Below are 26,734 nucleotides of genomic sequence, written 5' to 3'. Positions count from 1 at the left end.
ATTTGCCATAGCAACTGAGAAATGGCGCTTACCACTGCGTATGTGCATTGTATACAGTACCATATACGCGTCGTGCAACTCCGCTGTCTGATTGGCTGGAAGTTGGATTGAGCTTGCGATCCAGTAATAAGGATTCGACATGTCGAATCCTTACTATTTTCTTTGCGACTTGTCTTTGACCGTTCTGCGACTCTCAAGCTGACAAGAGCTGTGACGTCAAATCTCCCCTCACTCAGTCGCAAGCCAGTTGGGTTGTAAGGTGTGCGGTGGCCTTAAGTTCCGTTGCGAAGCTCGCAATATAAGGCGTACAACCCAATGTTTAGCAGATCGCATTAGCAAAAATGTGCTCGCCTCTAGCCAAGCAGAGTTTTATTTACTTGCGCATGCTCGAGGCAGCATGTATCCAGCTAACAGACCAGATTCTGTGCCGCCGGGAGTTCATCAAAACCCTTGCGTTATTTTAGTTGCTTTGCTTCAATTTACAGCTGATGCCAAACATAAATTGTTCACCTTGACAGCCATCACAGCTCACCATTTAGCATCCATTGTCTCTTTTTGTTCTATCATACCACTCTAGCGTTCCAGTTATTCATACGATCTTATTCCGATGAGTGCTTATGGAAAAGCTTCAGTATGTCCGATTTTAAGGCTTACAATTTTGCGGTACCAAACACTTTTTTATTTTTCAATATATCAATTGCTGTTAAACAGATTTTTACTGGAATTTTTTAAATACATTTTCACCATCTTAAACTTTTGTTTTTTATCAATGTAGGCATGTAGACTTACCTGCCAATTTGTTCTTTATCAATGTAGCCTTTATTGAGAATAAAATCTCTTAAGAATTTTTCTCCGTCATCAAGAGCAGGATTGGTCCAATATTTCCTCAGAGGATTCTTTAAACAAAATAGAACAGACAAACAAATGTTGATAGAAACTAATGCCTTCCATTTCCACTTAGCTTTTTTTCAAGATTGTACATCAGGTCCCAATCTTAGAAAGAGTTGCGATTGATCCGATCAATCACAACTATAAGCAGCCAGCAACATCAACATCTATTATGCATGTTTGTTCAAAATATTTTTAAACTATGATGCATATTCATGCATTCATTGTTTTCTTGAAAATTCACTGTGTTTCTCTTTGTTTACAAAGGACATTGTGCAAATATCCTACAGGTATAACAAATTATAACACTGATGGATTTCCATAGAAATATGATTGATCAATGGTAACTCTTTGTAAGACGAATTGGATGCACAATCAAAACATAATATCTGCATATATTTGCCTTATTCATATAAACAAGTGGAATGCCTCTGGCCGTCTCACCTGCATCACACGGTTCAATATAGCAGCAGTGCTGACTTTGAATACTACTCTAACTCGCACAAGATGTTCAGTGATCCATGGTTACTCTTATGTCCACTTTTTATGAACTAGACCAATAAACTTACAGAGATATGATGGTTATTCAACAAAAAAACCCAACATGGCCAAAGTTCATTGACCTTACATGACCTTTGACCTTGATCATGTGACCTGAAACTCGAACAGGATGTTCAGTGATACTTGATTACTCTTATGTACAAGTTTCATGAATCAGATCCATAAACTTTCAAAGTTATGATGGTAATTCAACAGATACACCCAATTCGGCCAAAGTTCATTGACCTTTGACCTTGGTCATGTGACCTGAAATGCGCACAGGATGTTCAGTGATACTTGATTACTCTAATGTCCAAGTTTAATGAACAAGACCAATAAACTTTCAAAGTTATGATGGTAATTCAACAGATACCCCCGATTCGGCCAAAGTTCATTGACCCTAAATGACCTTTGACCTTAATCATGAGACCTGAAACTTGCACAAAATTTTCAGTGATGCTTGATTACTATTATGTCCAAGTGTCATGAATCAGATCCACAAACTTTTAAAGTTATGATGGGAATTCAACAGATATCCCCAATTCGGCCAAAGTTCATTGACCCTAAATGACCTTTGACCTTGTTCATGTGACGTGAAACTCATGCAGGATATTCAGTGATACTTGATTAACCTTATGTCCAAGTTTCATGAACTAGGTCCATATATTTTCTAAGTTATGATGACATTTCGAAAACTTAACCTCAGGTTAAGATTTCGATGTTGAATCCTCCAACATGGTCTAAGTTCATTGACCCTAAATGACCTTTGACCTTGGTCATGTGACATGAAACTCTAATAGGATGTTCAGTAATACTTGATTAACCTTATGGCCAAGTTTTATTAACTAAGTCTACATACTTTCTAAGTTATGACATCATTTCAAAAACTTAACCTCAGGTTAAGATTTGATGTTGACGCCGCCGCCGCCGTCGCCGCCGCCGCCACCGCCGCCGCCGCCGTCGGAAAAGCGGCGCCTATAGTCTCACTTTGCTTCGCAGGTGAGACAAAAACCTTTCCTTTAATCATTTATATTGCAATGAATCGATTGAATGATGATTGCTGATTGATCCATGGTACATTTATTTCCCTCAAATTAATTGTTGCCAGTTTCAGTTTATGTTTCTTTTTTTAAGTGATTTGTATTGCATTATAATTTATATATTTTTAATTGCCGAATAAAATAATAATAATAATAATAATAAACCTTTTCAAGAGGAAAATGGGCTGAAAATTTCAAGATATCAAATTTGTCAGTAGATTTCTAATATCCAATAAAAAAATATATAATTTCAAGGACAAGTCCACCCCAACAAAAAGTTGATTTGAATAAAAAGAGAAAAATCCAACAAACATAACACTGAAAATTTCATCAAAATCGGATGTAAAATAAGAAAGTTATGACATTTTAAAATTTTTGCTTATGGTAATTTCACAAAATAGTTATATGCACATCCTGGTTGGTATGCAAATAAGGAGACTGATGATGTCATCCACTCACTATTTCTTTTGTATTTTATTATATGAAATAGGGAATATTCTATTTTTCTCCTCATTGTCAAGTGAAACAACGATGAATTCCTCCCTGAACATGTGGAATGAACATTGTTTAATACTATAGGATTCAGTCAAGTTGGTCCTTTTTGTCAAATCTATAAAAAATGAAATATTGTATAATTCAAACAATAAAAAACAAAAGAAATAGTGAGTGAGGGACATCATTGACTGTCTCATTTGCATGTCACTGAGTTGTACATATCACTGTTTTGTGAAAAATAAGCGAAACTTTAAAATAGCACAACTTTCTTATTTTACATCCAATTTTGATGAAATTTTTAGCGTTGTGCTAGTTTGATTTTTCTCTATTTATTCAAATCAACATTTTTCTTGGGTGGACTTGACCCTTAAGTGCTAAAATGGCTATTTTAAATGAATATAATTAATTTATAAACACACTACCATGAAAGAGTATTTCATTTATTGATTTGTTGTTTATATGATTAAATACGTCTTAAAATTGAACACTTATATTCACTACACTTTGTTTCAATTTAAATTGATTACATTGTACTTGTTTTATTTACGTTATGTTTAAATTGTTATTAGCGCTTAGAAACTTTAATTTATTAAGCGCTATATAAAAGCTCCACATTATTATTAAGAGTACATGAAATCCTAACAGCTGGAAATCACTAAGATGAGCATGTAATACGCCTGTCTGTAACGCGAAATATGGAGTTATTGGTCAAGCAAGAAAAGTGGAAGGTGGCAACTTCACCTTTGACCTTTTGACCTCAAAATCAATAGGCTTCCTGAGATCCATGCAAGTATCATACACACCAAATTATATGAGCCCACATGTAGGGTAAGTTAAACTGAAGTTATCGTGTTTACATGGACTTCAGAAGGGTAAAATGAAAGGATGTCACTGTGACCTTGACCTTTTTTACCTCAAAATCAATAGGCTTCCTGGGATCCATGCTAGTATCATACACACAAAATTATATGAGCCTAGGTCAAATTAAACTGAAGTTACATGTATTGTGTTTACAAGGACTGCAGAAGGGTAAGACGAAAATATTTCACTATGACCTTGACCTTTTGACCTTAAATTCAAGAGGCTTCCTGGGATACATGCTAGTATCATACACACCAAATTATATGAGCTTAGGTCAAATTAAACTGAAGTTATCGCATTTACAAGGAAAAGTTTATGGACAGAAGGACAGACAAACATTGTGCGTGATACCATAATACGTCCCGTCGTGACGGTGTATAAAAGTTCTGAGATGACTCGCTGTGAGCGTTTAGCATTGTGGAATTTTCAGGAAACAATTTGAAGGTGCTTTTATGTCACCCCTCAGTCATTTTAGAGCTAAGAAATAAGGTGTTGGTATGAATAAGTGTATCATCTTACCAACTCTGCAGTGTCAGCATCATCTTGTCCAAGAGTATCCTCTTCTTGTTTTAACCATTCAATGTACTTTCCTTCTTCCTCTTCCTTATGAAAAAAAAGAAAATAAACATTACCAATTGTGGAAGAGGTTCATGGTTCACCATGTAAAGTTCTGGAGGGATTGAGATAAGACTAGAAATTTGATGTGTCATAAGGACAAAGATGCCCCCGCTTGATGCAGTCAGAAATTCATTCAATATGATTGAACTTACTATCGTGCAGGAACCAATATGCATATACAGTCCGACCTCTCTTATCCGGCCTCCCCTTATCCGGATCTCTCTATTATCCGGACGCACACTTGCCGAGATTTTTTTTTTTTTTTTTTTTTAATCTAGTACAAGTACGTGAGGAAATGAGATTTCAATCTAAACTCAATCCTATACATAAACCCACTCTGATTACATATATTTCCCAACATAGTCACCCTACACCAAACATATTTTTCATGAAAATATCTCACCCAAATCACCAAAAGAACTTTAGGAATGATAATTTCCAGTAAATCAGGGTGCAGAGCAAACATTTCATCACGTTTCTCTTTTTGCTTCGCGGGAAAAACAACACATGTCTTGCTAGCTAACTTTAGGCCTCAATACAGACAGCGCCATCTATCATGTTTGAGCCTACAGTCAGTGGAACAATGGCTGACATTGCGAATTACGAAGCTGCGATACCCGCCGCGATGATCTAATTTTAAAACTTGGTTTCATCGAGTCATTCACTTTCTTTCGAAGTATGCTCGGTGTATACCTCAGTCATTTTAGCAGGTAAATTATCCAAGAGTTTTGGCCATCGATCGATTTCATTTCAATAAAAAACACCGCCTATAATTTGCACTGACTCTGCAGTTAATATTGTCTTTACCGTACGCCCACTACAATAGTGCAGTGTAGCTACCGCCGGTGGCCTGGGGAGGCAGCCGGCAGCGCAGCTGCGTGTATTTAATATTGGGTCTCCCAGATCCGGATAAATCCCTTATCCGGATTGGTGCTGGTCCCAACGTGTCCGGATAAGAGAGGTCGGACTGTATAATGAACAAATTTTGACCTTTGACCTAAAGACTCAACCTTTACATAATATTCTCTGACAGAAGATATGAAATTCAGGTCATTGATGTGACCTGACTGTATTTTGGTGTCATCTATTTGGTGAATATTTCCAACGTTATCATACGGAAACCAACTCGCATATTTAATTACGACCTTTGCCCTGCGGACTCCGAATTCGAATTTAGCATGTATTTTGTTGTAATCTACCTACACATCAAAATTTTTTGTAATCCATTAAATATTTTTAGGGTTATTGTGCAGAAACCAAGTGGGAGGACGGACGTACGGAAGGACAGACAGGGGCAATGCTTAATGCCCCCTCTGGATTTCGTCTGCGGGGGCATAATAAAAGTGGATAGAATTTGGGGTAAATTGGAAAGGCAAGAAAGTGGAGTATTCTTTTCGAAATGAGTGTAGTCCTCAAAAGGACTGTAAACCAGGAGTGGAAAGCTGAGTAGTAGGGAGGCTTGAGTAAAAAGCTTGAGTTGGTGAGAGAAGGCTGGCTTGAATCAGTGAATATCTTCAAAGTGTGGCCAACCGTAACCTTTCATTCGTGTAGTCTTCAAAATAAGACCCTGTGTCTTTTTTATTCGTAGTGTAACAAACAAAGTTGTTGCCAGTCAGGAGACAAAATATAAAATTAAAGATGATATATCAAAATATAGATAAAGAGGGATCGACAGATTCACTACTAACAAGTTTCGGATATAAAATCCCACAAAATGATATGGTCGTTCTTTGCAAAGTACAAACAAGTGGAATGCCTCTGGCCGTCTCACCTGCATCACGCGATTCAACATAGCAGCAGTGCTGACTTTGAAAACTACTATAACTCGCACAAGATGTTCAGTGATACTAGGTTACTCTTATTTCCACGTTTTATGAACTCATGAGACCAATACACTTACAGAGATAGGATGGTAATTCAACAAATACCCCTAATGTGGCCAAAGTTTATTGACCTCACATGACCTTTGACTTTGATCATGTAACCTGAAGCTAGCACAGGATATTCAGTGATACTTGATTACTCTTATGTCCAAGTTTCAAAAGTCAGATCAATAAACTTGCGAAGTTATGATGGTAAATCAACAGATACCCCCATTATGGCAAAAGTTCATTGACCTTTGACCTTGGTCATGTGACCTAAAATGCGCATAGGATGTTCAGTGATACTTGATTACTCTTATGTCCAAGTTTTATGAACTAGACCAACATACTTTCAAAGTTATGATGGTAATTCAACAAATACCCCCAATTCGGCCAAAGTTTATTGACCCTAAATGACCTTTGACCTTGATCATGTGACCTGAAACTTGCACAGGATGTTCAGTGATACTTGATTAATATTATTTCCAAGTTTCATGAATCAGATCCAAAAACTTTTAAAGTTTTGATTGTAATTCAACAGATACCCCCAATTCAGCCAAAGTTCATTGACCCTAAATTTTGGTCATGTGACGTGAAACTCATGCAGGATGTTTGGTGATACTTGATTAACCTTATGTCCAAGTTTAATGAACTAGGTCCATATATTTTCTAAGTTATGATGTCATTTCAAAAACTTAACCTCAGGTTAAGATTTGATGTTGACGCCGCTGTCGCCATCGCCGTCAGAATAGCGGTGCCTATAGTCTCACTCTGCTATGCAGGTAAGACAAAAAGTAAAGAAAAAAAACGTTTATTCTTTGTGAATCAAAGAAGAGGAAATGCAGATTAGTTACAAACAAAATATCAATACAAATTTTCAAAAAAGGCCTATTTGTTCTGTATTACTGGTCTGACCAATGTAGCCACCTGTTAACATTGTCCGCGACTACATTCTTTTGTTCATGCCACCAAGTCATGAACAATAGATGCCCAGACTCTCTTTCATGAGGAATCTCTAATCCGTGCTCCCTCCTGACCTATTATCTAGGAGAGCAATTTAGCACAGGATGTTCTTAAAAATCGGGGCTCATGCACGTCTTTTGATTTGACTATTCAATACTTTCAAAAGTTCCATTATTTATTTCTTTTTACATTTTACTTTTTTGTGGGAAAAAAAAAAAAAATTAGTCCCCCCCTTCATAAAAATCCAGCATCCACCCAGGGTCTCCCCAGTTCGTAGCACTATCCGTGGTAAAAAAGGAAAAATTTGTTCAGATAACATAATGTACAATATATAAGAAGTGTAATATTCAACCCGTTATCGTCATCATTTTCATTTCTACTCTCTAAAGTCGTTTTAAAATCTCCTTGATAGTGAAAGTCAATGCAGCAACTAACAGGTTGGTCTGATCGGTTTTGTCAATGTAAGCTGTCCCGCCCTATCCCTTTCTTTCTTTTCCTCAAAACACCTGATATTGCTTTACATACTCCGTTTACATTTTCTATTACCAATGGTTGGATTTAGTAAAGGAAAAACATCCACTCTGAAAAAAAGGTAAATCTTTAGAGGAATAAAGTGTTATTATCGGCAGTTTTAATTATCACATTTTTTGCTTCTTCCTATTTTATTTGAGGAGAATATTGAACGATTCATATCTTTGTGAGAAGTTTGGATATGATACAGATAAGCATAACAATGTCAATCATTTCTTTAAAAATGGTTTGGGTTATAAAAAGACAAACGAATATGACCGGTTATTTACCTGATCTTAAGTTTATGAAGAGAGTTTCATTGCAGAAGAAATGCAATTGATATGATCACAACAATTTTTTTTGAATAATAGTCATGATGATGACTCTGATGGCAATAACATTAAAGGGATTAAAGGAAAATATTCATATATTTGTACAGAGTAGAATTCACAGAGCAAAATGCCGAAAATTTCATCAAAATCGGATAACAAATTATAAAGTTATTGAAATTTAAAATTTAGTAATATTTTGTGAAAAAGAGTCATCATGAATATTCATTAGGTGGGCTGATGATGCCACATCCCCACTTTCCATTTTCTTATGATATTACATAAAATCATAATTATTTCATACTTGTGTGAATAATATGTCCCCCTTATAACGAAATAAGTTGCAGCAATAAATATCTAATGCATTAAAACAGTCGTTCAATTCAATTTTTCTAGTGCTTGGAGGAAAAAAGATTTAATAAACGTAATTTTATACAATAAAATACAAAAGAACAAGTGGAGATGTGACATCATCAGCCCACCTTATGAATATTCATGACGATTGTTTTCAAAAAATATTGCTAAACTTTAAAATTCATTAATTTTGTTATCCGATTTTGATGATTTTTTCAGTATTTTGCTCAGTGAATTATGCTCTATTCATAAAACTATAAATACTTTCAGCCCACACAATCCCTTTAATACTAATAAGAAAGTGAAGAAGAATAATGAAAATGATAATAATTACAATAAAAACAGCAATAATGATAATAATGATTATGATAATAACAATACTAATAATGATAATATTAATAACAATAATAAATGAATAAATAAATGAGTGTGATTATTGCAGTGCGCAGACGAGAGTTAGAATGACAGCCTTCTTTACTTATATATTTATAACGAGAGCAATTTTGTAAGAATGCTAAATACAAAGTATAAGACCTTCCCCCCGCCCCCCCCAAAAAAAAATCCCCCCAAACCGTGCAAATTTGCAGGCAGAAAAAACCTTGCGACAAGAATACTACCATATCGACCTGCAAAAGACCCAATCGATAGCTCATGAATATTCATGTAACAATAGCGAATGGGCGAGTAGTGTTTTGGTTAGGAATATCTCACCGCTTTGTCATTGGTCAATTCCGAGCTTCGCCTTAGATCTGCCAGGGTAATAATATCCAAGTCCTTTGGAAGCGCATAGAGACGTTATTTATAATGTGTTATGCGCTATACAAGAACTGTCTATTATCATTATTATTATTATAGAAGTACGTGTATTGCTACACACAACCGTTATAACACACGTGTCTATAGGGGAAATCTTGATTCAGATCGTGGCAATATCCGAAATCAACTCTTCAAAATAATGATGCAAAAATACAATTTTACTCAAAAAATGTCTATGTAAACCACTATTTTTTATATGATAAACTGAATTGTGAATTAATTGCCAGTATATAATAAACACAGAATATGGTGTTGATTTTCTTGGTGTAAAATTGGTTAAACAAAAAAAGTTATTGGGCACGTATAAGGCCAATGGCACGAGAGGGCTAAGGGCACGCATAGCTGCCAATGGCATTTAAAGAGTTAATGACAATAAATGACATTTGACCTTGATCATGTGACCTACATGTAAGACTTGTCACAGATACTTGATTACCCCTATATCCACATTTTATTAACTATATCTATGAACTTTGAAAGTTATGACAGCAATCTAAAAATTGCCAAATTTCATTAACCTTAAATGACCTTTGACTTTGATCATGTGACCTGAAAATTGCATGAGATGTTCAGCGATGCTTGATTACTCTTATAGCCAAGTTTTATGAAGAAGATCCATACCCTTTCAGGTTAATAACGGTAATTCAACAAATACCCCCAACACGGCCAAAGTCTATTGACCTTTGACGTTGGTCATGTGACCTGAAACTCGCACATGATGTTCAGTGATACTTGATTACTCTTATGCCGTAGTTCTATGAACTAGACCTTATTTTTGAGAACATGATTCCTAAACAACCCTAGGTACATGTATATCCCATGCTTGGTTTCAACTTGAATAATTACACTGACAGATTTAATGGGGTTTTTTAGGGGGAACTTTAATACTTTGATGTTGTTATGTTATGATATTTCAAAAACTTAACCTTGGTTAAGATTTCAATGTTGATACTCAAAACATGGTCACAGTTCATTGACCCTGAATGACATTTGACCTTGGTCATGTGACCTGAAACTCGTGCAAGATGATCGGTGATACTTGAGTATCCTAAAATAATAGTTTCATGAACTACGTCCATATATTTTCGAAGTTATAATGGTATTTCGAAACTTAAACCTAGGTAAAGATTACAATGTTGAAGACGCCTACATTGCTGCCACCATTGGAAACGGGAGCCTATATCGTAGTCTATAGTCAATAATGTCTCCTAACCTCTTCCAACTTTGACTTTTTCTTTACAGTTAGGATTCCATCATCTTCCTCCTCCTCCTCCTGGACAGCTGAGAAGAAGCTGAAACAAAAATGAACATTAATGATTACCAAATATATATGAAAACAAGTTATGTGATTGTCATATAATTTCAACTCTTTTATTATTCATAGTTCATATAATTTCACATTTTTTAATCTATGAAATTCACTTTTAATCAATGAGTAGCAAGAGGTGCTAGTGGTAAAAAAAATTTCCCTTATATCAGCATGTCATGGAATCCCCCCTCCCCAACAGAAAAAGACAATCTTGACCTTCTGATGAATAGTTCATTTCCAACATGGACCAATCACTGCCATTTTCCAACTGAAGTAATCAAGTTCAAATAATAATTGTGCAAATATCAGATTCATATCAGCACACCTACCTGCTACCAACTTTAAAGAAACAAAAAAAAACAGGAATCTAAGAAACAAGCATATGAAGCATATGAAGGGGTGTTCCCCTCACATGGTAGGGAATTTCTGCACCAAAAAACAGGTCACCTTGCCACTATCAAAGTATCCTTACGCCACCCCTGTATATTGATACACATGTAGAGCAATATGAAACGTGTTGCTAGGGCGAGCACATAATTCGCCCGCCTGTTACACAGAAAAGGAGTTATTGGTCAAGCAAGAAAAGTGAAAAGTGGCGATTTGGCCTTTGACCTTTTGACCTCAAAATCAATAGGCTTCCTGGGATCTATGCTAGTATCATACAAACCAAATTACATGTATATGAGCCTAGGTTATTAAAGTTATCATGTTCACAAGGACTGCAGAAGGGAAAGAAGAAAACATGTCACTGTGACCTTGACCATTGACTTTTGACTTCAAAATCATTAGGCTTCATGGGATCAATGCTAGTATCATACACACCAATTTTATATGAGCCTAGGTTAAGTCAAACTGAAGTTATGGCATTTACAAGGAAAAGTTAACAGACAGACAGACGGACACAGCGTGATCAGAGGTGATCTGTCTCTGATTTTCATGATCATGAATACAATCCCATGTTAATGGAGATCAATATGATCATCATGATGAAAACTGAACTTTTCTTATGAAAAGAATGTGTTAAATACTCTTAAAAAGAGGGAAATTACGAGAAAGTTGTGTGAAAAAGTGTAGGTCATATGCAGGATACATGTTATATTAAAAGGGACTTTAATCTCTTTTATTGTGCAATATTTTATTAAACTTTACATGTACCTTGTAATGATCATAAGGACCATTTGTGAAATGTTGAAAAGAAACAAGAAAGAAAACAAAATTTCATGTTCACCCTGGTCTGCTGGGCAAACCCTTCACTAGAGTAAAGGGTCTGAATTCTAGCCTACTCATGCCTTGTTTACTGAAGGCCCTCTCACTCACGAAACAGCAAGTTTTATGTGCTAGTCTTTGCGTGGACACACACTTGTTGATCAAAGTTTCAATCAGGGTCTGTGCCTGCAGACTATGTTCACCCTTAAGCTTGAACCGTGGATCCTTGAGACGCAAGTCTGATGCCTTACCAATTGAGCTATACATTTCCCCATAGACTTTACACATATTAAGCAAATTAAGAGGATCTCAAATCCAATTTTGCAAGTGTGTCACAAGTCGAGTTCCTAAATTGTCATTTTTTTTAAATATATTTTTTCTTACTTTTATCTCCCAAAATTTAACTGAGGAAAATACTCCTTAATATTTACGTTTAAACAAAATACTGGTCAATGATCGGGCCTATTCAAATGTATAGCAAAATAGCTTCGTGGCAAATTGCCGCCGATTTTCTTTCTTAGCGCTCGTCGCTATGGTAATTATGCAAATTAGTTCACCGAGCGTACGTGGCTCGTAATTGAATCTGTACGAATGTATATACGTACACGTATGTGCCACACCCAAGTTGATACGTCGGGTAAGGGGTATTGGTTGGTGTACAAGCTAGTAGCAGGCATTACGTTTTTTGCTTTCGTTGAGTGAAGACATGCAGTCGTCTTAGTTTAATTCCTGCCAGTCGCCATTTTTATGTTTCCTGAGTTGTATCTTCGAGTTATTTAGTCACCAAATGAATCTTATTTTTTGAAGTCTTCAGTAATTATTTACCAAGCTTTTAATCAACTTATGATCGAGACATGTAGAGAAGTCGTCCTTTTGGTGTATCTGAAAAACTCACTGCGGTGGTAAGCAATGATTGTATTTATTTATCTCTCGCCATCTTTAAGGCAAAATACGACTTTTGAAAGCATTTGAATGTTAAATATAGAACTGATTTCAAATTAATAGTTACTGAGTATTGCTATAGATTAAACTCAATTACTAAATGGAAAAACGGAAGAAATGAATAGCCAATGTGATAGAAACATCTTTTGTAGATCATTTCCATCATTGATTGTTAATTTATCATTTTTATGAAATGTTTTAAAGAGCATATGAAAGGATGATTTAATCTTTTGAAATGATTTATTTATAAAAGATTTGTTTACCTGGATCTTTAATGCGTTAGGTAAAATGAGGAAATGTAATCCAAACGGACATGATTGGCATGTATGCTTGAGGATGAATGCGAATGTTTGTTTGGGTAAATATATTTCTTAATCTCAAAGATCCTTTTCTCGAAAGACATTTTGGATTATTGTTTTAATATAGAGTTCCATCGTCGGGACTGGAGTCGGCTACCCTGTCGGGTACGATTATGCAGCCAATACTGATCGTCAAGGACAGCTCAAGGTCGTCGTTTTGGGACGTCGCAACACCGTTCAGATCACCGATCTGTCGCAGAAATATCGACAGCGCCATCACCGGCAAGAGTTGGAACCGTGTTTCAAAACCAAGGGGCCCCACCCTACCGCAAACTGATAATCAGGTTTCGTGTGAATGCGTGTGTGTGATTGGGTGTGGGTGTTTCATTTAGTCTGTGAATATTTTTCCTCTTCAATTGATATATCATTCAAACTCTCAAATGTGTTTTGAACACACTAGTGTTCGATTAGGTTTTCCAAGCTTTTATAATTAATAATAACTCCTTTCCACTGTTGTAAATTGACATGAAAACAAGAACTTATTAATTAAATGATATCATAAAATTTATTCAAAGTGTCCGGGTTTGTTGTACTGAGTATCTGTTCACAAGTACCGCTCTCTTTCCTTTCCGGACCCCAATATAGGGCCGTGACAATGGGGGTTTGTCCGGGAGAGGTAACTTTGTTAGGATGATCGGTACTTCATTTGTAGATTGTTGAGGTGACTTTTATTTATTCAGTGTTAATCATAAAAGGCGACTAGTTACATGAGTTGTAGTACGAACACCTTTCGGCAGGATATTAGTTAAGGTAGTATCTTTTATATGACTCTCGCAATAGGATACTGGTAAAAATGGAAGTGGAAACTTTCCTAATGTTAGGCACAGAATGTGGTCTTCAAGGTAAAGCATTGTTAGACTTTGTAGAAAGTAAGGAGAAGGCACGCACAGAAGAAATTCGTCAACAACAAGATGTTGAACGTGAGGAAAGACGAAGAGTAAGGGAAGACCGTGAAAAGGAAAGGGAACACGAAATTGAGTTGGCTCAGTTAAGGGAAAAACAAAATGCAGGTAGTCATTGTATCCCAGGTAGTGTGCCAAATTTGCCAGTGTTCAGAGCAGACTCAAACGAGTTAGATGCTTACATATTGCAATTTGAACGCCATGCCATTTTGCAGAAATGGCCAGAGGAATATTGGGCATGCGCACTAGGCAATCTGTTAGCGGGAGCGCGTTAGAAGTCTATACACGCATGTCCGCCGAAGATGTGAGCGATTACGCATTAGTGAAACGAACGCTCTTACAGCATTTCACTCTTACGAGTGAAGGCTTCCGGAAGCGCTTTCGGGAAGCCAAGCGCGGCAATAGTGAGACTTTCATACAGTATGCGGCACGGTTGATGTCTTACGCTAAGCGCTGGATTGAATTAAGTGGGAGAAAGCCCTGTTACGACACACTTCTTGATTTGATAGTAATGGAACAAATTTTAAAAGGGTGTGATCGTTCAACCATGGTGTTCATTAAGGAACATTGCCCGAAGAACCTATCAGAATTAATTGATATTGCAGAGCAGTATAGTGCAGCACATGGAAATTCGGTGCGTGGTCCAAGCAGGAACGCGCAACAGGGGGATAAGGTGCGCAAAACTGCAAACGGAAGTGAACGGCATGAAAAGGGTCAGATCACTAAAGGCCCCTGTTATGTCTGCGGTAAACAGGGACACTTAGCTAACAAGTGTCCAGATCGCAAGCGAGATGTCAATATCAGGTATAAGCAACCCACCTCATTTCAGTCCGGGGCGCGCAAGCAAATGGTTGGTGCTTGCATCGCTGAATGTTGTCCGGGATTAGTCTCTGATGATAATGATAATCATGTGAGTACAGGTTTGACCAATGAATCTCAGTCTGTTACTCTACAGTGTGGGCACAGACTCCCAGTTATTAGTGCAGGATGCACCGTAGGTACGTATATGCCGGTATATGAGGGCATGTTGGATGGTAAGCCAGCAAGCGTACTTAGGGATTCTGGATCTAGTGTTGTGATTGTACGTTCTGGGTTGGTAAACGAGAACTTTACTGGTGAGAAACAATTATGTATGCTCATAGATCAAACTGTGAGATCCGTTCCAATTGCAACGGTAGAGGTAAGGAGTCCTGTGTTTACTGGTAAGGTAAATGCTCTTTGTATGACTAAACCCCTTTATGACGTTATAATTGGTAACATTCCAGGAACAAGGAAACCTGAGGAGGCACATGATCGGCAGCCAGTTGAAGAAGTTGGGGACACTGGAGTGGACACCGACGATCCGCAAGATGACGTGACACTGGACATCAACGAGATCGATTCCAACTCCGGCACATATGACGAGGAAAACACTCAAGCGGTATCGGAGCAGGATGAATCGACAAGAACTACAGCAGCAGCTGGGGTTGAGACACGTGGCATGAGGCTTCGGGAGGATAAGCCATGGAAGCCGCTGAAGTCTTCAGGTGGACCTGAAATCACAGCTACAAGAGAAGATATCATTGCTGCTCAGAAACAAGATGGAACATTGGAGAAAGTTCGGAAGATCGCTACTGAAGGAGGTAAACCTAAAGCAGTAGGTAAATGTAGTCAGGTTAGTTATTACTATAACAATGGTCTACTTTTTCGTGAATTTCAGACATCACTGGAAGCAGGTGGACAGATGTACACACAGCTGGTGGTTCCTACCCCCTTTAGGACCCAGGTCTTGCGGCTTGCCCATGACTCGGCTTTCTCAGGACATCTCAAGGCAAGGAAGACTACAGAGCGTATTCTGGCGCATTTCTTTTGGCTGGGACTACAGTCAGATGTTAGAAGGTACTGCGCATCATGTGACCCTTGCCAACAAACCACTCCGAAAGGAAAGGTTGGTAGAGTCCCTGTAGTAATGCCACCCCTGATAGACACATGTTTTAGGAGAATTGCCGTAGACTTAACCACTTGACTGCTACTGGGCTTATTACACAGTGATAGCCTCTATGCTACAGCACTTTTTGGGTATTACAGCATTTTCACATTTTGTATGTTTTTTTTTAGTTCTATCATAACAATTTAGTTATTGATTGATTATAATACATCCAAACACTTACAAGCCATTGTTACCCTGGTCATATGGGTCAATCTGGCTTGCCCACACACAATATGTGCACACTCTCCACTGCCCATGAGGAGGATTCATACAGCTATTTCAGTGTATATTTTTTAACATTTTTTCATTCATGTCTTTTGGGGGGATAGTAATGAACTAATTTAGGCTCAAAATACTAAAGAAATAAAAATGAGATATGATATTATTCTTACCCATCCAGCTGTTATTCTGGTCCTGGTCCTGTGATATCCTGGAAAAGTCCTCCAAAAATAGCACAATGGGTTCACAAAAGTTCTGTTGATCACAGTTCCCCATTTTGACATTCACTCCAATATATCATCATACAAGTTCTTATCAGTTTTGTTTTGGTAGTTTTCAAGTGATTTTTTTAGACGTTTTTTAGGAGGTTCTTTTGGGTATGCTAAACCTCCCAGCAGTTTTTGTCAAGTGAATGTTGACACAGTTCACAGTCTTTGATGCAAAGTCCTGGTTTCGATTTCCCTGTTGAATGTGCAACACATGTTTTGCACATGGTTGATGTCGAAGTTCGATGGCCCCTCGCTGTGCATACTCTACAATTTCGCTGTGCAGTGGTTTTTTTCTGCCCACCAGTTTTTGGAACTGATGTGGGCATGTGTGGTTTCCCATTCAAGCGAACAGCATCTTCATCTTGGGCGCGTGGAGGTGGAGCTGGAGGCGGAGGTACAGCTGGAGGTGGAGCTGCAGCCTGCTGCAGGTTTAGGTTTGATCGCGTCCAAGATTTCACCACTTTGTAGGCAAACCAACGGATGGATCGCTTGTTGTTTGGGTTCTCTCTTCTGTAGAGTTTGTATGCATTCAATTGCATCTGCAAAAGGTCATTTTCAAACGTGAGTGACACGACAATCGGAGAGGTTTAAGGGCTCATATCTTCAAACTTAAAGGTTATGAATCAATCATGACTACTATATTATATACAATGGAGGACTGGCATGGGCCACTGTGAGTTTGATTTGAATTCAACAATTCGTTTAGTAGATATGATTAAAAAACGGTGCGTGAGTGACACGACAAATTTTGGACATGGGTTTCTGACCACTAACACATATGGTTGGATTCGTGCCCAAGTAGTTGTCATGGAGTACTGTGAGTACCAGTAAATGGACATAAATAGTGTACCTATCTAACACATATAGTCAAAATCAATCAAACCTTCTCTATGGAAAATGGTACCCTCCTATATACCGTGAGTGACACGACATCCAAAACGTGAGTGACACGACAAGTGCAAAAATATAACATTTATCTCAACATTGAAAGTATTTTTTGCATGATCTAGAAGAGTAAAATACCATTAACCAAAAAAACAAGCTTAATTACATAATAACTGCTTTCTTTAAAGTTCATAATATGTCATCCTGATGTTTTATTCTTGGTTTATAGTCATATTTGCCCATCAACTCACATTCCCTATACCATACCACATTGTCATACTAGGGCTTCTACCACTCTCCTCTTTAGAGGAGGAGGGGGCACTTGAAGGAGGTGTTATGAGGTCTTGGCATTGACATCAACTCCAACATTCTTTTTTTGGCCTGATATCATTCAAAACTTTAATTCTTTCTCCCTATCTGTATATGAAAGTTTACAGGTTCATACGATTCAGCATCCACAACGGATGGAATAATTTTTCCTTGTAAGAAAGGTATTCTCAATAGTCACTAACATCATCTGGCATGGTCTGGTAGCCAATGATGTCATGTATGACTCATTTTTCTTGAAATATTGGATTACAATATTATCCTCCTTTAATTATTTAAGCATTGTCCAAATAGGACATGGCAGTTTCAATGTCTTTTTTGGTACCAAACCCCAATCACGTATATGTAGGCACTGTACCAAAATTCAGAGCTATGCTTTTAGCTGGAATCTTGTAAGCACCTTTTCATTGCTAATTATTTGATCATATACCATACCACGGGAATCCAGGGAAAGCCACAAGGTGAAAGACGCAGTCAGTACCTGATTCTTGCAGTCTGCTACTATTACATAACAACTACAAGTCATTAGCCTTTCCTTTTCTAAGCCCTTGGATGTCACACTAAAATCCGATTCAGCATCCCAACCAGGCTCCCTTTATACCTCAATAGCTTTTCCCCTCGAGGTCCAGCTCTGTTCTTATCAGGGTACCCCCCCAAAAAAATTGATCTACTGGTACATGGCAACCCTATCCAAATCAAAAATCAAAATGCGGTCTTGGTTGGGACTTGTTGGGACCTACATGAACATGCATCATTTTGTTGTAATGAATATATGTGCAAATCTGCTCTGAACACACATCGGCCCGCTTACGGTAGTTTGCTGTTCAGACCCTACATGTAGTTAATCACTAGCGGTATGAATGGTGGCCGAACAAATAATGATTTTGAACTTGGCATGTAGCTGCTTCAAGCAATATCCAAAATGTTCTATCAAATCTCTGTACATTCTCACCTGAAATGTTTATGTTTTCTTGCAAATTTGTTTATTTCATGTCCTGGAATACAAGCTTTATGGCAAATGAAAAGGTTGATTTAATCAATCAGAAGGAAAAGAAAAATATTTTCTTTTCCGAATTTGAAAAAATGTTTGGTGTTCATGGTGATCTCTTATATCTCATGTACACTACTTTACCACTAAATTTCTGCAAATTTCAAAAAAGGATCCCTGACTTTTCTAAAGCTCTATGAGTATAACAAAGAAATAACATTGCTCAAAAAAAAGGTGAACTTTCTGCTCATTTCTGTAAATGGAGACAGAGAATGTTCGAGTAATACCTAGGTATGACTTGAAACATCACCATCACCAACCCTTTATGCATTGTAAATATGTCCATTGCTAAAGTATAGTGGTTTTTCTCTTGATAAATTCATAATTTTGTGTTGATTGATTATGTTGTTATATTCTTAATCACAGTACATCCACCAAAATATGAATTAGGATCCGAGTCTTCACACCAATGGAAAATTGTCAGGATTTTTTAAACCAAGGCAACCACGGAGAGGAGAGAAAATAGATGAACTCAATGTCAAATTCAATATTTCCATAAAAAGGAGTAAAATTAGGAAGATGGAGGAAATTATTAGCCTAAAATAGGCCTACATGATGTCAGGAACAACATTTTGACTGTATCCCTGGTAAAACGCTTCAAAAATTACTGGATGTCCTTTTTTATACACAATATAATACCGTGAGTGACACGACATTTCGTGAGTGACACGACATTGTGAGTGACACGACACAACTTTAACAGTTAATTTTAGCTTTACCTTAACACATTGGACCAAGTTACTTTATATACAATAAGGTACAGATAAACTGTATTTGCTCCAGTACTGGGATAAATTAATTTTCAGAATACACAGCTCTAGAAAACTTTTTGCATTTAAAACGTGAGTGACACGACAACCAGTTTTGAAAACTTCGAAACCCAATTTTTTTCAGAAAAACACCTAAAAGAATTTTTTTTTGCTATTTAGGAGTTAGATACAATACACAGCTTGTATCTTGCCAACAAATGTGCTTCTAATACAAATTTTATATTGTGATAGGCAATATGTGAATTTTAATGCAAAAATCAACATTTTGTAACATTTAATTTCCCTTGCATAAAATTCACTGTATCTCAAGACATAATTAATACTTTTATGTAAATGAAATGGAAAAATATACTTTAAGATGTCTAGTTTCAAAAAACATTGATGCCTAATGATTTCTAGCAAGTTTTAATTTTCACCCCCATGTCCACTTTTGTTTGAAAATGACCAAAAGTAATCTAACAAAGAGTTTTTGGTACCACTTTAGAGTCTTCCGCATTGGGCATAGGCTTCTAAGTCCAAGCATTTGGTCCGTTCTGTCAACACCACCCATATTTACGTTGTACTTGGACACACATTGGGGCTTGATGATTTGCTGTGGGGGGTCGCGTCTTGTTAGCCTACCAGTGTCGAAAGTGCTACAGTCGTGCATTGTTGTCAGCATGTGCACAACCTTTGGCTTCCCTGTACTATAGTTCTATCCTTTGCTTCACAGTACTTTACTGCAAGTAATACCTTGTCCTCATGCAAGAAATGACTCATTTGTCCTCTCTCAAGATTTTCTGCATTCAGCTGTTGTGAAGGCATACCCTGCCTATTGTGTTTGACAGTGCCACAAAGATGAGTGTGCTTGGTTTCCAGGTAAGCGGCTAATTGTGGACTTGTGTAATAGTTATCTGTATATAAATGGTAGCCCTTACCAAAGTATGGTTGCATAAGATTCAGGGTAATTTCTTCAGACTTTGTGAACTGGTAGTGTGGATCGTGGTAACTGGTGTCTATATTTGTGCCAGTGTGGACTCGTAACCCCATGGTTATTCCATCAGATGTGCATAGAGGGTACATCTTTATTCCTGCGCGGGCACGTTTTGTTCTTATTGTCTGCTTGAAGATAAGTCTGCCACGGAACAAGACCAATGATTCATCAACCGATAGTTCGCGGGTAGGAATGAATACTTCTCTGCATCTGTCATTTATGTAGTTCAAGAAAGGCCTGATCTTATGCAGTCTATCACGATCTTGTGCAGCAGGATCATAGCCAGGTGCTTGATTGTCGTTGAAATGTAGACATCGTTTGATCAAAAGAAATCTGTCCCTACCTAACACCGAGCTGAACCCTGGAGTTGAAGTCAAAAATTCTCTCGACCAGTAGTCACTGTACTTCCCCTTCTTCACTAGTCCCGTCAAGAATAATACTCCCAAAAACTTCTTCATTTCCTCACTGTTTGTTGGTTTCCATTTTTTTAGACGAGACCGCCTTTTCAATGTTCCATTAGCTCTCTTTGACTCAATCAGTTGATCTGCAAATCGATTTGTTTCATCAACGATATGCTGAAGAAGTACATCTGTAATGTAAAGTTGGAAGTAGTCAGAAGGAGTAGAATCCTGTGGCATATTGTCTTTGATATTTTGTGCGAGTCCAGGTATAGCAGTAAATTGGTGAACTGTAGGCACATGCTCTCTCACCTTGTCCCATCTTTTTGGAGCTACATGACGATTTTGACGTCGTCCTCTTCCGGCTGCTCCGCCTCGCCCACGGCCACGCCCACGGGCACGACCTCGGACAGGCTGATCATGTCTATCATTGTCTAACTCATCAGATTCAGTGTCTTCATCTGTGTCTGAAACATTCTGATAACGATGCAGTGGTACTGGGGGTGCATAATCATCATCATCATCATCATCAACTGTATTATCAGGGGAATCAGGAGCAGTGGTACTAGTGGTACCAGGAGTAAGAATATCAAGTCTCGAAAGTTTTACCTGTGCTCTGCGCATTCTTGGATGCTTGGGACGTGGTGTTTGTGTTCATCCTCATCATCACTATCTGTCAAATTATCTCCATCACCATCGTCTCTGGCAGGAGGAGGAAAACAACTACGTCTCCGTTTTCTATGACGATGAGCGGGTGAAGGTGTATGTCTGCTTGGACTCTCACCAACGTCTATGAGTGGGACCACAGTATCACTGTTGTTACCGTCATTTTCACTTTCACCGTCAAAATCACTCCCAAAATCCATCAAATCATCTCCCTCATCTTCTGAAATATCCATTGAATTATCACTGACATCACTTTCACTCTTGTCGTCAAAAGTATCATCCAAATTATTCCCTGAAACAGTGCTGTCTGAACGCCGAAGTGAATGTCTGGGGGCCGCCATCTTGACTTTTTCTTGAAGAAAGTAACCCGCAAAAAACTTTCTTTCTTCAGTTGCAAATCGGTCAAATTATTACGGGGGGAAAAAATGAAAGAGCGCCAGCTATAGTTCAAACCCTGTATATCATTATCATAGTGCTACAGGCATAAGGAGGCAACGCAATTGGCAGTGCTATTGTTCTGAAAGAGCAATGGTCTAAGCACGTATATATACGTGGCACGCACAGAGCGGCGAGATTGAAAGCACGTATATATACGTGGCACGCAGTCAAGTGGTTAATAGGACCATTGCAACCAGTCACTGAGAGGGGAAATAGATATATTCTAATGATAGTCGATCTGTCCACAAGGTATCCTGAGGCTGTGGCCCTATCAAAAATTGGGCAGAACGAGTGGCTGAGGCCATGATGGAAGTTTTCTCTAGGCTGGGAGTTCCGAACGAAATTCTCTCAGATAACGGTACGCAATTTGTATCAGGAGTGATGAAAGAGGTTTCTCGCCTGTTAGGTGTAAAGCAATTTCATACTTCTCCATATCACCCCATGGCAAATGGTGCGTGTGAAAGATTTAATGGTACATTGAAACAGATGTTAAGAAGGATGTGTAAAGATTGTCCACGGGACTGGGACAGGTATTTGCCCGCCCTCTTATTCGCTTACCGCGGAGTTCCTCACGAGAGTTTGGGATATTCGCCGTTCGAATTGATGTATGGACGGTCAGTGAGGGGTCCCTTGTCAATCTTAAAGGAATTATGGTCTGAACAGATACCAGAAGAAGTTAAATCTACTTACCAGTATGTAATTGATTTACAGGAAAGGCTTGAATCGACATGCGAAGTGGCGAAGGCACAACTCGAGAAGTCGTCGAGAAAATACAAGAAGCACTTTGACGTCAAGGCCAAAGAGCGAAGATTCAAATGCGGAGACTGGGTGTTGCTGCTTCTACCAACCAGCTCTAACAAGCGCTTGATGCAGTGGAGATGACCTTATAAGGTGGTGGGTAAGGTCGCAAGGCATGACTACTCCCTGCAAATTGGTCAGAAGAGGAAAACCTTCCACGCAAACCTTATGAAGCGCTACATAATGAGGTCATCAGGTGATCCTCTTGTTGAAGCCACTCAGAAAGATGATGAAGACGACATCGTGAGTGAGAAACCTTTGTCCGAGCAAAGCGATGACGACGTGAACGAAGTCGACGAACAGATGGAGGAAACGTCTTTGACTTCTATAAAACGCAATCCAAGTAATCAATGACAGTGATGGGGAAAATGGTGACGTCGCTGAAATGTCTTTCCCAACGTTAGATCAAATTGAGGAATAAAGGACGTGTCGTATGGGGAAGGGATTGGCAAAGATCAGCGAGCGATTATGGAAGAGCTTACCCATGAGTTTGAAGACATATTACGGATGTACCAGATGTACCATATTACGGATGTACCAGGGAGAACAGACATCATCGAGCACACCGTAGAGCTGAATACAAGACAACACATACGCTCGAGGCCATATCAAGTGACACAGGTTTTGAGGGAGACGATAAGAGAAGAGGTTGATACGATGATGAAGATGGGTATTATAGGAAAGTCTAACTCTCCATACGCATCACCAGTCGTAATTGTCAAAAAGAAGGATGGTAAGAACCGATTTTGTGTCGATTACCGCAAGATGAATGCAGTCACCGTGATCGACAATGAGCCCATACCCAACATGGAAGAAATCATCGGGGATGTCGGGACAGCAAAGGTCTTCTCGAAGATTGACTTCTGTAAAGGGTATTGGCAGATACCAGTTAGGATGGAGGATAGATCCAAGACTGCATTTGTAACACCGGATGGACAATATGAATTCAAGGTCTTACCATTTGGAATGGTAAACGCGCCATCCCTGTTCACAAGGATGATGAGGACCTTGCTAGATGGTATGCCCAACGTCGTCCACTACATAGACGACATTTTGATTTACAGCCCTTCGTGGGAAGAACATACCAACGATGTCAGAAGAGTACTCACTGCACTCAGAGCAGCGAATCTCACAGCAAAACCTAAGTGTCACTTTGGATGCACGACAGTAGAGTTTCTGGGACATGTGGTTGGAGAAGGTCAGATTCAGCCTACCAAGGAAGGCGTCGAGAAAGTAATGACCGCAACAAGACCGACGACCAAGAAAGAGGTGAGGTCATTTATCGGACTTGTTGCATATTATCGCAAATTCATACCCAATACGGCAGTAATAGCCACCCCCTTAACAGATCTGACCAAGAGTAAAGCACCAAACAAGGTAAGATGGAGACAAACAGAGGAGAGAGCGTTTCGGACCTTAAAGGAGAGGGTAAGTAAATACCCCGTACTTCATCTACCCGATAGTTCGAAGAACTTCGTGCTACGAACAGACGCATCGGACGTCGGCGTCGGGGCCGTCTTCATGCAAGAGCACGAAGGTAAGTTGTTTCCTGTACAATTTGCAAGTCGCAAATTGCACCCACGTGAGCGCGCCTATCCAATCGAGCGCGAATGTTTAGCAGTCGTTTGGGCAGTAAAGAAATTTGCATATTATTTGCATGGACACAAATTCACGTTGCAAACTGACCACTTCCCTCTGGCTAGTCTCTCCAAAACGGAAATAAAAAATCCACATGTGATGCGATGGGCATTGGAAGCACATCACTTTCATGTAGAAATCATCAAAGGTTCAGAAAATATTGGGGCAGATTATCTAAGTCGTTGCCCAGAAAATTAAACTAACTGGGATAACTTATTTTCTTTTTCTTTTCCTTTTAGCGTGATTCCCAGGTAAAGCTTGATAATTTCAAGATGGATAATTTTGCGGGATCGTTAAGAAAGAATATTTAAATATAGATGCCAATATTTTTGTTGAGGGGCAATTGTCACAAGTCGATTTCCTAAATTGTCATTTTTTTTAAATATATTTTTTCTTACTTTTATCTCCCAAAATTTAACTGAGGAAAAGATTCCTTAATATTTACGTTTAAACAAAATACTGGTCAATGATCGGGCCTATTCAAATGTATAGCAAAATAGCTTCGTGGCAAATTGCCGCCGATTTTCTTTCTTAGCGCTCGTCGCTATGGTAATTATGCAAATTAGTTCACCGAGCGTACGTGGCTCGTAATTGAATCTGTACGAATGTATATATGTACACGTATGTGCCACGCCCAAGTTGATACGTCGGGTAAGGGGTATTGGTTTGTGTACAAGCCAGTAGCAGGCATTACGTTTTTTGCTTTCGTTGAGTGAAGACATGTAGTCGTCTTAGTTTAATTCCTGCCAGTCGCCATTTTTATTTTTCCTGAGTTGTATCTTCGAGTTATTTAGTCACCAAATGAATCTTATTTTTTGAAGTCTTCAGTAATTATTTACCAAGCTTTTAATCAACTTATGATCGAGACATGTAGAGAAGTCGTCCTTTTGGTGTATCTGAAAAACTCACTGCGGTGGTAAGCAATGATTGTATTTATTTATCTCTCGCCATCTTTAAAGTGATCATTTCACTTTGTTCTGATTTTACAAAATCTCATTTTGGTTCTTGAAAATGGGCTAAACATTAGGCTTATAGTGTAAAAATACCATCCCAAAAGTTTCAAAGTATTATATCTACAGGATCAATTTTAAAACATTGGAGATGTAAACCAAAGTTTGAAAATAATTGGGAGTTGGTTTCATTTACTATGTTTATAGAGTGAATCTGTGCAACACAACACATTAACTCTAGATGAACAGAGCATGACCTAAATACAGTGTGTATAAGGTATACACTGAATGTACAGTGCAGCTAATAATAGCGTGTGTATAGGAGATACACACAGCAGAAGGCAGTCAACAACATAGCCAACGGTCTTTTTCGCATACATTCGTAATTCCGAAGGTTCGGTTATTCCGAAGGTTCGTATTTCCGAAGGTTCGTAATTCCGAAGGTTCGTAATTCCGAAGGTTCGTCAATCCGAAAACGAAATAAGGTTCGTAATTCCGAAGGTTCGTTAATCCGAAAACGAAATAAGGTTCGTAATTCCGAAGGTTCGTTAATCCGAAAACAAAATTAGGTTCGTAATTCCGAAGGTTCGTTAATCCGAAAACGAAATAAGGTTCGTAATTCCGAAGGTTCGTTAATCCGAAAACGAAATAAGGTTCGTTAATCCGAAAACGAAATAAGGTTCGTTAATCCGAAAACGAAATAAGGTTCGTTAATCCGAAAATTAAATAAGGTTCGTATTTCCGAAAATGAAAATAATTCATTTTGGTAACAAGAACGATGTTGTCATTACAAGATTACACGATATTATGCAATGATAGTAATAACGATCGATGATGTGTGTTGGGGCCAAAGCATGTATTTCATTAAGAATGGCGCCCTGATCAAGCATAGGCTAATTTCGATTTTATCTGAGCAATTGCTGCCTATAAGCAAATGGTTTAATTAAAGATGCAGGGGATCAAGTGTGTTGGAAGCGTGCGAGCAACCTCTAGATAATAGGATTTGTATTGGAGGGGATGTCATTTTTAATAACAGCTTCTGCTGGTAATAAAAATAAAAATAATACTAATAATGATCCTTGTGAGATGTTGAAAGCGCGAATCGCAAGCTGAAACTAGTAGACATTTCATGTAACAAGACGTGAAGTGAGCATTCGGAGCATTTTTTGTAATCGTGAGAAAGATGTGTATCTTTCTAAAGAATTAATGCAAGGGCGAGTTGTAATTTGTTTATATACTGACCTGGGGCCCGTTGCATGAAACTTTTTACCTGAGAAAACTCAGGTTGTTTTTACAGGAGTTTTTGCCCTGTGCTAAAGTCAATGGCGGAAATCAGACAAACCTTAGTTTTCAGTTTTTACCAGAGTTTTCTCAGGTAAAAAGTTTTATGCA

At 38.3% G+C, this 26,734-nt stretch overlaps 1 protein-coding gene across 3 annotated transcripts in view; it reads right to left on the bottom strand.

Moving 5' to 3' along the window:
- The window catches only part of LOC121424288 (protein KRI1 homolog), a 143,319-nt gene that overhangs the window by 67,814 nt on the left and 48,771 nt on the right, over window positions 1-26,734 (bottom strand). For all 3 annotated transcript variants that reach the window (XM_041619916.1, XM_041619917.1, XM_041619918.1), the window contains exons 5-7: window positions 10,490-10,568; window positions 4,344-4,427; window positions 790-896 (exon numbers count right to left, since the gene is read on the bottom strand). In XM_041619916.1, the coding sequence (XP_041475850.1) occupies window positions 790-896; window positions 4,344-4,427; window positions 10,490-10,568 (270 nt within the window). The remainder of the gene's footprint in view (window positions 1-789; window positions 897-4,343; window positions 4,428-10,489; window positions 10,569-26,734) is intronic.

The sequence above is a fragment of the Lytechinus variegatus genome, chromosome 11 (assembly GCF_018143015.1).
Source record: "Lytechinus variegatus isolate NC3 chromosome 11, Lvar_3.0, whole genome shotgun sequence".
Classification (NCBI taxonomy): domain Eukaryota; kingdom Metazoa; phylum Echinodermata; class Echinoidea; order Temnopleuroida; family Toxopneustidae; genus Lytechinus; species Lytechinus variegatus.
This window is presented reverse-complemented; position numbering and strand designations above follow the sequence as displayed.